Genomic DNA, 14,314 nt, shown 5'->3' on the forward strand with positions numbered 1-14,314 from the left:
ACAGTACCATCTCTGGCCCAGCTCCTGAAACAGCAGTATTCCTTGAGGGCAAAGTTTGAGAACCACTGACCCATGAGGAAAAACAACAAACTCCTCAGCCTACCAGCCAATGTCCTCCACAATCTGGCCTTAACTACCTACCACCCTCAACCCCTCTCCTGACACTCTGTGTTTCCGCCCGTCACTGCCTCAAGCATGCGAGCTCTCATCTGTTCTACTTCTGCCTCTCGTGTTCATGTTAACACCTCCATGCCCTGAGGAATACCCGCAGCTGGCCCCCTGGAGGAGCCCACCCTGTATGTGCAGTTCATGCTGACTGCATGCTATCTGCTTTTCTAATCACTTGGGTCTCATCTTCCCTGCTAGCTGCAGATCTTGGGGCAGGGGCTGTGCCTCTAACAGCCTGTATTCTCAGAGCCCAGCAGCAAGCTGCTCTCCCCATCAGGACCACAAGCTACGTCAGTGCAGTGGCCAGACCAGACACCCAGGCGTTTGCTCCAGAGACCCACACAGCACAGCTGCTGGGTGAGCCAGGGAGGCTAGAAGGGAATATGCCCCGATGTACTGCTGAGAGACCAGGGGAAGTGCTGGTCTTCCCCTCAACTGCCAGAGAGCTGAGACCAGGGCCCTCACTGTCCATAGTAAGGAGGTTGCTTATTGTTCAGTTGCTAGGTGGCATCTGACTCTTTGCAAACCCCTGGACTGCAGCATGCCAGGCTCCTCTGTCCTTCACTTTTTCCCAGAGTTGGCTCAAATTCATGTCCAGTGAGTTAGTGATGCTGCCCAACCATCTCATCCTCTGCCGCCCCCTTCTCCTTTTGCCTTCAGTCTTTCCCAGTGTCTGCTTGACCTAAACGACCTCAAGAACCTATCAGCTCTGCCCCCACATGGCTGCCTTCCTACACGCGTACTCCTGCCCTCACAGGGACTTCGTGTTCTGAGAAATTAGCCAAATTCCTGGGGGCTGTATGACATTAACCTAACACCTGAAAGGTCTTAGGGCAGAAAGGCAGGAAGCATACACACAAACCCCAAAGAAAGCTGTTCCTAACACTTTTGCCGAGACTGCTCCCAGAGCTACAGCTCAATCCTCAAGCCAAGATGTAGGGCCATCATTTGGAACTGACAGCTTGGTTTCCCACAGAACATTAAGTAAGTGGAAAAAAAAAAAAAAAGGGCATGTCAAATTGTACCTTCTGGCACAAATGCTAGTTTTTAAAAATTTGTCCCAGTCTCACACAACTCTCTTTGGAAGGTAAACTTGGAGTGGGCACTTAAAGGGGCTTCTAAGTTGAACAAATTCCTGCTGGAAAGACAAGCCCAGGATACCAACTCTCTTCCTCCACAAGGATCCTGAGTGGTGCCCCGCCCACCTGGGACAAGGCACCGAGTGCCCTTTACCTGAGGGTACCATGCAGCCACTCCCTGTTCTTCCAGCCAAGGTAAGGCAGAAGCACACACTGGTGAAACCACTGCTCTGAAGCCAAACTTCCTGGTTCCAACTCATGGCTCTCGTTTGTAAGCTGTCTGAAATTGGGCGAGTTACATACCCTCTTTTTGCCTCAGCTTCCTCATCTGTAAAACAGGGATAAGAATAGCATCTATTTTATGGGTGTTGTGAGGACTGAAGGGATTTAGTATGTGACATATAGTAAGTGCCATGTGTGTGCTCAGTTGCTATGTTGTGTCCGACTCTTTGAGACTCTATGGACTATAGCCAGCCAGGCTCCTCTGTCCATGGGATTCTCCAGGCAAGAATACTGGAGTGGGTTGCCATTTCTTTCTCCAGGGGTTCTTCCCGACCCAGGGATCGAACCCGGGTCTCCTGCATTGGCAGGTAGATTCTTTACCACAGAGCTACCTGGGAAGCCCCTAATTAATGCTATGATGATGATGATGGATTGTATCCAGTAAATTAACTGAACAGCTGCTTGAAGGTGGAGCAGGACAGTTGTGACAGGAGGGAGAGGAAAGGGAGAAAGACCAAACAGTTCAACCCCAAGGCTAAGAACCACACCAAGATACCCCTTGGGATGGACCTCCTTGAGCTGGCACACCCTGTATACAGTGGGCATACCTCTGCAGCCACCACTTCTGCTTCTCTCCTGTCCCCCCAGTTATGGTACCCCACAGGGATGAAGAGTAAATGGAAAAGGCTCCGAGTAAGGTTAGCTTCCTTGGGAAGAGCCCCAAAGACAGCAACAAGATACAGGCATTACTTCTGCAAGAGAAATTCAAATTACATGGCCTTGGACAAGTCACTTCAGCTCCTTCACGTTTCTTTGTGCCACAGTATCCGTCTCTGTACAAGGGGGCTGAGCCGGATGGTCCCTCAGCTCTGCATCCTAGGGTCCTACAGTTCTAACACTGAGCACTACTTGGCTGCTCCTCTCACTTTGTTACAAGAAGGCAGAAGTGTCTGTCAGTGACATTTAACTTCAAAGGGTGTTTCACAGCAAGTGATTATAATGCATCAAAAAAGGGTTCAACTAATCAGCCCCAGGCTGGCCACACTGAGGGCCCGACTGGGCCCTCTGCTCCCTCCCTTTGTGTATCACTAGTCACCTCCCGTCTCTTCCCTGCCATCTGTCTTGTCATCAACTATACCTTCTGTGCTCGGCTTCAGCGTGGCAGGGCTCTTCACTCAACTCGCCTGCGGACTCCTCAGATCCCTGCCCACACCTTCTTGCAGTCCTGGCCAAGACCTCACCAGCCTCTGTTCCTGGGGCTGCACTTGTACAAGCACCTGGGCGCTGCGACGCTCTCAACCTCAGCCCGTGCCCTAGGGCAGCATGGCAGAGTGCTAGAGCTCACCGCACACGTGGCCAACGTGCATGCCTGGCTGCTTTCTAAGACAATCCAAAGGAAGCCCTCAGGAGGGTGAAAGAGGAGCCAGAGCCATCTCTGAGCAAGACTTTTACCATTTCCAATAGTATTGAGCTATCTGTTAGCATAAGAGGCCATACTGTCTCAACGCAGCCCCTTCTCCACTTGCCTCTTCTTTATGGAAACCAAGAACTGTAAACTGCCAAGATCTTAAAAGGAAATGGAAAATTAAACTAACTTAAGTCAACTAAATACATTCAGCAGGTTCAGGTGTAAGGCTGGTCTGCTTTTGTCCCATTAGCTATGATTCTCTAGAGACTGGAATATATTTAAGATAATCTTCACGCTTTGTGGCCATGCTTTTTTACCTCTAAATTCACCACTCTAGTTCCCCTGTCTCAACAACTGGATTATGTTGATTAGACTGGTGGGAACATTCATGTTTATAATTTTATTAAAATATAGGACCATCCATGAACAACACAGACAAAGAAATAAACGATAATTTTCACTCTTGTTTTTTCAATTTTCTCTCTTCCTTTACAAAGATAGGCAATAGTTTCTGGTAATAGTTTTAAAGTTATGGAAAGGCTTTATTATGTATTACAGAGCTATAAAATTCCAGAAAACAACTGTTTAGAACCACAAATAATTAAGAAATAATAATAACCCCATAAAAAAAAGCATTTGGTGTCTGTTAGAAATTTTCCTCAAATTATGAAATGTAGCTCTCCACACTTTCCAATGATTGTTATATTAGCCATGAATTTCTATGATTTCAGCTGAATATACTTTGATACAATTTTCCTTCTTAAGACGTGGTCATGACTCATTTCTTCTTCAATAGCTCAGTCATTTCAGGAACAACCTGCAAATTAAAAAAAAATAATAATAATTAAACAATTTGAGTCTTCATTGTGATAAGGTCACAGCTCCTTAAGGAGTACAGAAAGGCCAAAAGTAACAATGTGAATCTCTAGGGAGGTACAGGAGGTACAAAGTGCCCCCTCCCTCTGCCTTACCGAGGAGCTCCCTGTTTTCCCACAGTCTCTCTTCCCATCCGTGGGGAAACTATACCCACCCTGGACATGTGGCTGGCAGAGCCAAAAGCCCACTCATGGCCTGGAAGCCTTTGTGACACAATCTCAGACCTCAGAAAGGCACCCCTGAGAACAGGAAGTCCAATTTCTCCTGTCTGTGTTGAGAACAGTGTATATTTTTGGCCTTTGTGTTTCCTGGCACTCCTCCTTCCCTTACTGCAGTCCTGCCTTACCTTCAAAGTCTCCTGCTTAGTCACGACTCCTGCCAACCTCCTCTAGTACTTGTTTTCTCATTGTTTATTCATTCATTCATCATTCATTTAACAAACACTGTAGTTGCTGTTCCTCAGCACACGTTACCACCTTCTGGCACATCAAAATGAGCTGCATGCTGGACGTCACCCATCATCGCTCTTTATTAAAATCAAGGCCTTGTGCTAATGCGGTGGCTGGTCAGCAGACACAGCAAGAAACCACAGGGAAGGAAACTGACCAAGTTGGCTCCCACTTTAGAAAGGATTCATTACTAACCCTTGGCCTGGGCGGTTCAGTGGCTGCAACTGGAGCTTTCGGTGTGGAGCTGCTTTTTGACAGCCTGGATCACAGAGGAGGGCTACATGTGGGGACTGCAGGAGAATGTCACACAGGGCCTGCCTGAAAACTAGCCTAGCCACTCGTGTAAAATATCAATTACTCGGCTTCCAAGGGGTTGTCGACTGCCCTAGCTCACAGAGATCCCAGCTGAACTCGCCACTGATGAATATAGCCTCTCAATTATTTAAGAGAGCTACATTTCCATTAGGTGGAAATAATGTGTTCGTACAAAATTTATTAAGGAAATTGTCGACATGTTGTTTCTTCCGAATGTCACTTTGTCTCCAGCCTATTAAAAGGCCCGTGTTTACCATGGAGCCAGCAGGCATTAGCTCAGGGGCAGCATTAAGTGCTGGCACCACTTCCCCCAGTTTCCTCGGTGAAGAGACCATGAGCTTATGCCAGTCACACAGATGACATGCTAAACGAGCCTCATGCGGGGCCTACGTGTTTCATGAAAAATGGGCTAGGGCCCAGCTTCTTTTAAATAAAACATCAATTTGGTTTAGAACATAGTTTTTAAAAACCTTACAGAAAGTCCCCCTGCCACACTCCCCCCAAAAGGGTTGAGGGGTCTTTCTCTCTCCATGCTCCATATCATTTTTGTTAGATCAATCTCGGAATTCCCAAGCATACCAAACAATGCCTTGGTTAGGGAAAAAAACATGCCAACTCGGTTTACTGAGTATCTAATGGCCTCAGCACACTGAAAGATCTGAATTCTTATTTTTTTCTACTTTAGACCCTGCAGAGGCAGCTCCCTACTCTGTAAGACCAGATGAGAGTGAATTTATGTCTCAAAAAGGACAATCTACTGATATAAGTCACAGCACATCTATATGTCACTCATTTATTTAGTATTTCCTCAGGATAAGCACTATGGGAAATAGTGAAGATCAGGCCTGATTCCTGGCCACAAGGAGGGAAGAGACAGAGGCCTAAGAACCACTAGATTAGAAATGCGCTCTTCTTATACTGTCCTGTAAGAGGATGAGAATGGCATTAAAAGCTCCGAATTCAAGCATTCTGAGGTAAGTTGAGCCTGGTACAGACTAGGAAAAATCAGAACATTTAACATGGAGAAAAAAAAGATTCTGGGCAAAAAATGAGGAGGCAAACAGATAAACACTGTGGCTTCCAGAGACAGTAAGGGACTAGAATGACTGTAGTGAATGGCTATGTTGGAGAGAGGTGGAAAAGGGTTAAACAGATAGGACTTATGCCAAGTCTAATCAATGGGGACACAATAGGCTCTCCAACAGAGACAGACAACTGGATATCCACATGCAAAAGAATAATGTTGGGCCCTCACCTCACACCATACACAAATAGTAACTTAAGATGGATCAAAAACCTAGCTAAACAACATAAAACTCTTAGAAGAAAACATAAGGGTAAATCATCAGGACCTTGGGTTATGACAATAGATTCTTGGATATGACATCCAAAACATAAGCAACAAAAAACAGATGAACTGGACTTCATCAAAGTTTAAAACTTTTGTCATCAAAGGATATTATTAAGAAACTGAAAAGACAACCGACAAAATGGGAGAAAATATTTAGAAAACATACTAAGGGTCTCATAACGGTTTAACATCCAGAAAACATGAAGAAATCTTACAACTCAACAACCAAGAAACAAGCAATTCAATTACAAAATCGACAAAGAACATGGATAAACATTTCTCTAAAGAAGACATACAAATGGCCAAAGAGTACACACAAAAAATGCTCAGTATGATTTGTCATCCAAAAAAAAAAAAAGTCAATCAAAATAACAATGAGATACCACTTTACAACCATTAGGGTGGCTATAATAAAAAATAATAACAAGTGCTAGCAACTGTATGGAGAAATTGGGGCCCTCGTATATTATTAGGTAGGAATGTAAAATGAGTCAATCACTTTGTAAAATAGTAGGCAGTTCTTCAAAATGTAAAACACAAAGTTATAAAAGTGTACAAGCAATTCCATTGCTAGATATGTATCCAAAAAAGATGAAACAGTGCACAAAAACTCATACATGAACGCGCACGGCAGCATTAATTATAACAGTCAAAAAGTGGAAACAGCTCAAAAGGTCATCAATTGATCAATGCATAAACAAGTTGTGGCATAGATATACAATGGCTATTACTTGGCAATAAAAAGGAATAAAGTGCTGCTACCACAATGAACTTTTAAAACATTATGTTAAGAAGCCACCCACAAAAGACCATGTATTACATGATTCTATACCCAGGACTGGCAAATCTATAGAGACACAAAGGAGATGAGCTGTTGCCGGCGGCTGGGGAGAATGTGAATAGTCAGTGACTGCTAACAAGTATGGGGTTTCTGCTCAGTGTGAGGAAAATGTTCCACAAGTAGACACAATTAGACCTAGGCTAGCAGTGATGGATGCATAACTCTGCGAATATACTAAAAACAACGACACTGAACTGTACCTTTTAAAAGCATACATTTTATGATATGTGAACTATAGCTCAGTAAAGTTATTATATCTTTAAAAATTAACAAAACTACCAGCCAGGTGGTTCCCTCTGTCCTATAACTCTAACTCTGATTATGATATTCACCATTTATTAAGCACCTACTATGTACTTGCATGGAATAAAATACAAACAGGTAGGCTAATATTTAACACAGACTAAACTAAGTACAGTAAATCTCACTTAAATCTCATTACAAGGTAATATTTATATTACTTATGAGAATGCTTATATTTAGAGAGATTAAGTAAGTTTGCTAAGATAGTTTAATTAGTATATGCCCAAGACAGAATATGAAATGAAGCTTGTAATTACTGTACCATGTTACTTCTGTCATATGAAGAAAAAATAAATTTGTCCTAACTCATAAGACTGTTGAAGGGCCAAACGAAAAAATAAATAAAAGAAAATAAAATGTTATGCATATCCAGTTTTACTCTAGACACGATGAGATTTGGTGGATGCAATATACCTTAGGGAATTATTAGTTCAATAGCTATTTCTATATTTGTTATATGTGATACAGTTTGAAATTTTTAAACAAAAATTTGGTCTAAAAAAGTCCTTTTTACATAACTATGATTTATGATGTTATTTTAAGATCTTAATCCCAAATAGATCATTAATTTTCATTCATAATTTGCATAATTATATTTTTTCAGCAGTTATACCTTAAAATTTTTATTTTTAAAGACAGAAGGTAGCTCCAGTGAGAAGTGTACTCACTGTGCCATCCTGTCTGCTCTTCTCTCAGAATTATTAGGTTGGAGCAAAAGTAACTGCAGTTTTTGACCACGAATTGTAAATTATAACTAGGCTCAAACACATCTTTATTAATCAAAATAGGAACCATTCAATCAACACATTTTTGCCAATGAGAAATATGTTTGTTTGCCCCTGTAGCATAAAAATACCTGCTCCAGGATTTGACAAACTCTTGGAAAGCATTTTCTGCCTTCTGCTGGTTGTTGAAACATTTTCTCTGCAAAAAGTTGTCAAGATGCTTGAAGAAGTGGTAGTCAGTTGGCAAGATGTCCGGTGAAGATGGCAGATGAGGCGAAATTTCATAGCCCAATTTGTTCAATGTCCAAAGCATTGATCGTGTGACGTTTGGTCACGTGTTGTCATGGAGAAGAACTGGGCCCTTTCTGTTGATCAATGCCAGCGGCAGGCATTGCAGTTTTCGATGCATCTCATCGATTTGCTGAGCATACTTCTCTGATGTAATGTTTTCGCCAGGATTCAGAAAGCTGTAGTGGATCAGACCAGCAGCAGACCACCAGTGACCATGACCTTTCCTTGGTGCAAGTTTGGCTCTGAGCAGTGCTTTGGATCTTCTTCTCTGTTCAACCAGCCATCACCAGTTTTTGTATAAAATCCACTTTTGATTGCATGTCACAGTCTAACTGAGATAGTTCACTGCTGTTGCATAGGATAAGAGAAGACAACACTTTAGCACCCTCTTATCGAGTTTCTTCACCTTTGCAATTTGCTTCAAATGCTGAATGACCACAGAATGGTCAACACTGAATTCTTCGGCAACTTCTCGTGTAGTTGTAAGAGGATCAGCTTTGGTAATTGCTCTCAGTTGGTCACTGTCAACTTCTGATGGCTGGGCCACTGTGTCCCTCATTTTCAAGGCTCCCATCTCCTTTGCAAAATGTCTTGAACCACCACTGCCCTGTATGTTCAATAGCAGTTCCTGGGCCAAATGCATCGTTGATGTTGCCAAGTTGTCTCCATTGCTTTACAACCCATTTTGAACTTGAATAAAAAAACTGCTCAAATGTGCTGTTTATCTAACATCATTTCCCTAGTCTAAAATAAATATAAAATATACAGCAAGTGATAAGTCATTAGCAAAAAACATAAAGCGAGAAATGTGCATCAAAATGATGTATAACATAACCACATTGAGAATGTATTCCAATATCAAAGGGCAAAGTTCAACAATGCGAAAAGTGCAATTACTTCTGCACCAATCTAATACTATAATACTCATCTGTGTTACACTTAATTCTGATTTCAACTGAGAAAACAATTTGATTTCTGTTTAGTTCTGTCTTGGTTGCCAGAGTCTGTAAAAGACGTGGTCCTATTTACTGCAATTCATCTAAGGTACAGGAGTAGTGGTGAACCGACCAGCTGTGGTACCTGATGAGCTAGAAAGACAGTAATGAGAAAAAGAACAGAGCAGGAACCTGGCTTAGTTGTTCCTTGCCAGCAACTTCCCTAAATCACATCTCTCTGAGACACAGACAACTTAAGAACACATCCTGCTTGTTACTCTTACAGTAATAAATGAGCGGCTGCACCTCAAGTAGAATTTTTCATATTTTCTTAACTAGTTTTCCCCAAGACTGCATTTTTAAGGACTGATTAACTTTCTCACCACTTTGTATTAATCAAAGGCATATATAACTGTGCTTCAGAAGCATGAGATAGACAATGCCTTAATTCTTGCCAAAGGCAAATAAAAGTTATGTCTTACTCCAGATAGTCTCCCAATAGTCAAACGTGGGCTTCTTAAGGGATCGAAGATTGGAAGATGATACTCCAAGCAAATGGCAGCCAAAAGAAAGCAAGCAGGGCTACACTCGTATCAGACAAAAAGACCGCAAGACAGAAAAGTTAACAAAAGACGAAAATGGACAATATATAATGAAAAAGGGACAATTCATAAGGAGATACAGCTTACTAATATACATGCACCTGACACAGGGGCGTCAAAATACATAAAATAACTATTAACAGACCTATACAGAAAAAATGGCAGCAACACAGTGACAATAAGAGATTCCACTTACATCAACCAATAGATAATTTAGAGTCAATAGGGAAACAGCAGGCTTAAGTGAAACATTAGACCTGATATGACAGATGTGTACAGAACATGCCATCCAAATGCAGCAGAATACACATTCTTCTCAAGTGCACATGGAACTTTTCTCAAGGATAGACTGTATGCTGGGACACAAAACAAGTCTCAAGACTGATAACGATGGTAAGAATCTAGAAATCAACTAAGAGAAAGCTGGAAAAACCACACCAAAAAAATGGAGAATGAACAACATGTCACTGAACAACTGTTTGAGCCAATGGAAAAAAAATCAAAGGAGAAATAAAAGAACAAAGCCCCAAATCAGCAGAAGAAGGAAATAATAAAGATCAGAGCAGAAATGAATGAAATAGAGACTAAAAAGATGATAGAGAAAACCAGCAAAACTAAGAGCTGGTGCTTTGAAAAGATAAATGAAATTGACAAACTTTTAGCTAGACTCACCTAAAAAAGAAAGAAGGCTCTGACAAATAAAACAAAAGAGGATAAATAACAATGGGTACCACAGAAATACAAAGGCTTATAGGAGAATATTATGTATAGCTATATACCAACAAATAGGACAACCTGGAAGAAATGGGCAAATTCTTAGAATCAGACTTTTTAAGTCTAACTCATAAAAACATAGAGAATAAGAATAGACCAATCAGTAGTACAGAGATTGAATCAAAAAGCTCAAAGTAATAAAAAAGCTCCCCAGAAAACAAAAGTTCAGAACCAGACAGCCTCACAAGTGAATCCTACTGAACATTCAAAGAAGATTTAATATCCACCCTTCTCAAACTATTCCAAAAAATTGAAGAGGGAACATTTCCAAACTCATTTTATGGGGCCAACATCATCCTGATACCAAAACCAAAGACAATGTTACAATATCTCTGATGAATATAGATGAAAAAATCCTCAACAAAATTATTAGCAAAACAAATCAAACAATACATTAGAAGGATCACACACCATGATCAAGTAGGACTTATTCCCTGAATGCAAGAGTGGTTCAGCATCCACAAATCAGTTAATGTGATGCACAACATTAACAAAATGAAGGATAAACACCATATGATCATCTCTGTAGATGCAGAAAAGGTACTTGACAAGATTCAACATCCATTTATGATAAACATTCTCAATAAAGTGGATATGGAAAGAATGTGCTCCAACATGATAAAGGCCATACATACCGAGCCCATTAACATCACCCTTCGTGGTGAAAAGCTTGGCCAAAGTCACCCTCCTAAAATCAGCAACAAGACAAGGGTGCCTGTTCTTACCACTCTTATTCAAAATAGCATTGGAAGTCCTAGCCGGAACAGTTAGGCAAGAAAAAGACATACACGGCATCCAAATCGGAAAGGAAGAAGTGAAAATGTCACTAAAAACTTGTGGATGACATAATTTGATATATGGAAAACTCTAAAGATGCCACCAAAAAAACTATTAGAAATAATAAATGAATACAGCAAAGTTGCAGGGCACAAAATCAACATACAAGAATCTGTTGCATTTCTACATGTTACCAATGAACCAGCAGAGAGAGAAATTAAAAAAACAATCCTGTTCACAATCACAACATAAAGAATAACATGCCCAAGAATATATTTAACCAAGGAAGTGAAAGACCTGTACACTAAACCCTTAAGACATGGTTTTGTTCTGTAAGACATTGTTGACAGAAACTGAAGACATAAATAAGTGAAGGTATCCCATGCTCATAGATGGGAAAAACTAACGTTTTAAAAATGTTGATACTGCCCAAAACAATCTACAGATTCAGTGCAATCCCTATCAAAATCCCAAGGACGTTTTTCACAGAAATAGAACAAAAAATTCTATAATTTGCATGGAACCATAAAAGGACCCCCATCTCCCCACACAAAGCCAAAACAATCCTGAGGAAAAAGAACAAAGCTGATTTCAAACTATATTACAAAGTCATAGAAGTTAAAATAGCATGGTACTGGCAGAAAAACAAATACACAAATAAATGGAAGAGAATAGAGAACCCAGAAATAAAACTAATTTACAATGAAAGACAAAGAACATACACTGGAGAAAGAACAATTTCTTCAATAAATGGTGCTGAGGAAACTGGACAGTCACAGGCAAAATAAAAAAAAAAAGAAAGAAACTTGACACACAAAATCAATTCAAAATGGATCAAAAACTTGAATGTAAGACCTGAAACCACAGAACTCCTAGAAGAAAACACGCAGAGTTTGCTCTCTGACATTAATCTTAGCAACATCTTTCTAGATATGTCTCCTCAGGCAAACAAAAGCAAAAATAAACACATGGCAAGTTAAAAAGCTTCTGCATGACAAAGGAAATCATCAAGAAAATGGAAAGATGCCCTATGAAACAAGAGAAGATGCCTGCAAATCATATATACAATAAGGGGTTAATATCCGAAATATGGAAAGAACTCATATACCTCAACAATAAAACAAACACTCCCGTTAAACAATGGGGCAGAGGAGGTGAACAGACATTTTTCCAAAGAAGACATGAAGGCAACTGGCACATGAAAAGATGTTCAACGTCATTAATTATCAAGGACTCGCAAGTGAAAACCACCATGTGGCGTCACCTCATTTCTGTTAGAATGGCTGTTATCATAAAGGCAAGAAACAACAAGCGTTGGTGGTGAGGATGAGGAGAAAAGGGACCACCGGTGCACTGTTGGTGGGAATGTAAATTGCCCCAGCCACTTTGGAAATCAGTATGGAGATTCCTCAAAAAATTAAGAACAGAACTACCACATGAACCAGCTACCCCACTCCTGGGTTTTTAACCCATAGAATACAAAAATACGAACTTGAAAATCTACAGTGGGACTCTTAGGTCCGTTGCAGCATATTTACAAGAGCCAAAATATGGAAGCAACTTAAGTGGCCATCAGTGGATGAATGGATAAAGAAGATGTGGTCTATATGTATACAACGGAATAGTATTTTGCCATGTGTGACAACATGGATGGACATTGATGGGATTATGCTAAATGAAATAAATCAGGAAGAGAAAGGCAATCTCACTCCTGTGGAATATAAAAGACACCCCATCCCAAAACACAGTAAAAGAACACACCAAATAAAAATAAACACACAGAATGAGAGAACAGAGTAGCGGCTACCAGAGCAGAAAGGGCTGGGGGAGAGCACAGCGACTAAAGGTGATCGACTATATGATGATGGGGCGAGACTAAATTTTTGGTGGTCAGCACACTGTAGGGTATACAGAAGTAGAATTATAATGTTGTACACATGAAACTTATATAATGTTATAAAGCTACGTTATCTCAATAAGGAATTCAGAAAAAGTTTTTAAAGTGTGCTTCTTAACATACCAAAAATAGCTTGAGAATCTTTGGAAATCAGCTTTCTGGATGATTTTTGAGGTCCTTTTCCACTTTCAGTGTCCTAGAACTCTCAATATCTCTTTGAGCATGCACACATACGTGTGCATAGACACACATAACAGATACACACATACGCTCTCATGTTAAACCTAGGAGCTGCCCTTGATGCAAGAGGCACAACTTGTGGGACACCACTGCATCCAACATTGCTGCAGAGATGCTCCTGCCCCAAGGCGGGTGTCCACAGTATGAACATCACAAATGTCTGAGTGTTCCTCATTTTTTCATCAAGTATGTGGGCAGCAAAATACAGCACACAAGCAGACAGAAAAATAGGCCTGAAATAAAATCACTTATAAATTTATTAAAACAGTCTCTTGAAGAAAATTAAAAGGCAACTACATTCGATGTCTGTTTGCAAACATGTCAACAGGAGACATGGCTGGGGTTCAGCAAGTATTAATTTCATTTTTTAATTTAAAGGTCTTTATCCCTTTATCTGTATCTCACTGGAACTAAACACTTTCTACTTGAACAAAGGTATTATTACACAGAAATACAAAAATATTTATTTTTTTCATAGTAACTTTTCCTCCCACTGGAATATCTTGGTTAAATGACTGCAGCTACAGTCACAGTTCTTATACAGCTGGGCCAGGTCACAGGAGCAGCTAACCTACCTAAACCCTACATTTCAGATACAGAACCCTAGGGCCACAGAAGATGGGCTGTATTTTTCCCATGCAAGATAGAGGCTCTTCTGGGTTGCGTGTGGGGCGGCGCAGCAGTGGGGAGGATTTCCACAGGGAAAAATGCCCTTTGCTGACCCAGGGCAATAGCCCCACTCCAGTCTCGGCAGGCAGGCTGGGCCACTACCAAGGAACTGCTGAGCATCTGAAGGGCCCATTATTCACTGAGCGTGAACATACACTTCAAAATACAGATGTGCTCTCAAAGTACACTCGTGAGTTCATCTGGATCATCCAAGTGCTAGAGAAGCCATGGCAATGGGCCAATCCTCTTGCTGGAGACCACCCCTGGTTCTGTTCCCAGGGTGCAGCCTCTCCATAAAGGCCCACAGCAGCTCATTATAGTTCTATGTGACAGGTTAGTAAACCTAGCATTGGATGCTACTTTCAGAGCCTCAATCACTGCCTAAGTGATTT

General features: G+C 41.0%; 1 protein-coding gene across 1 annotated transcript in view; it reads right to left on the bottom strand.

Moving 5' to 3' along the window:
- Positions 1-3,395: 3,395 nt before the first annotated feature.
- Positions 3,396-14,314, bottom strand: part of ETFA (electron transfer flavoprotein subunit alpha) — a 77,558-nt gene continuing 66,639 nt past the window's right edge. Inside the window, exon 12 of the mRNA XM_069560133.1 lies at positions 3,396-3,694. Within this exon, the coding sequence (XP_069416234.1) occupies positions 3,656-3,694 (39 nt within the window). The 3' untranslated portion in view covers positions 3,396-3,655. The remainder of the gene's footprint in view (positions 3,695-14,314) is intronic.

Source organism: Ovis canadensis, chromosome 18 (genome assembly GCF_042477335.2).
Source record: "Ovis canadensis isolate MfBH-ARS-UI-01 breed Bighorn chromosome 18, ARS-UI_OviCan_v2, whole genome shotgun sequence".
NCBI lineage: Eukaryota > Metazoa > Chordata > Mammalia > Artiodactyla > Bovidae > Ovis > Ovis canadensis.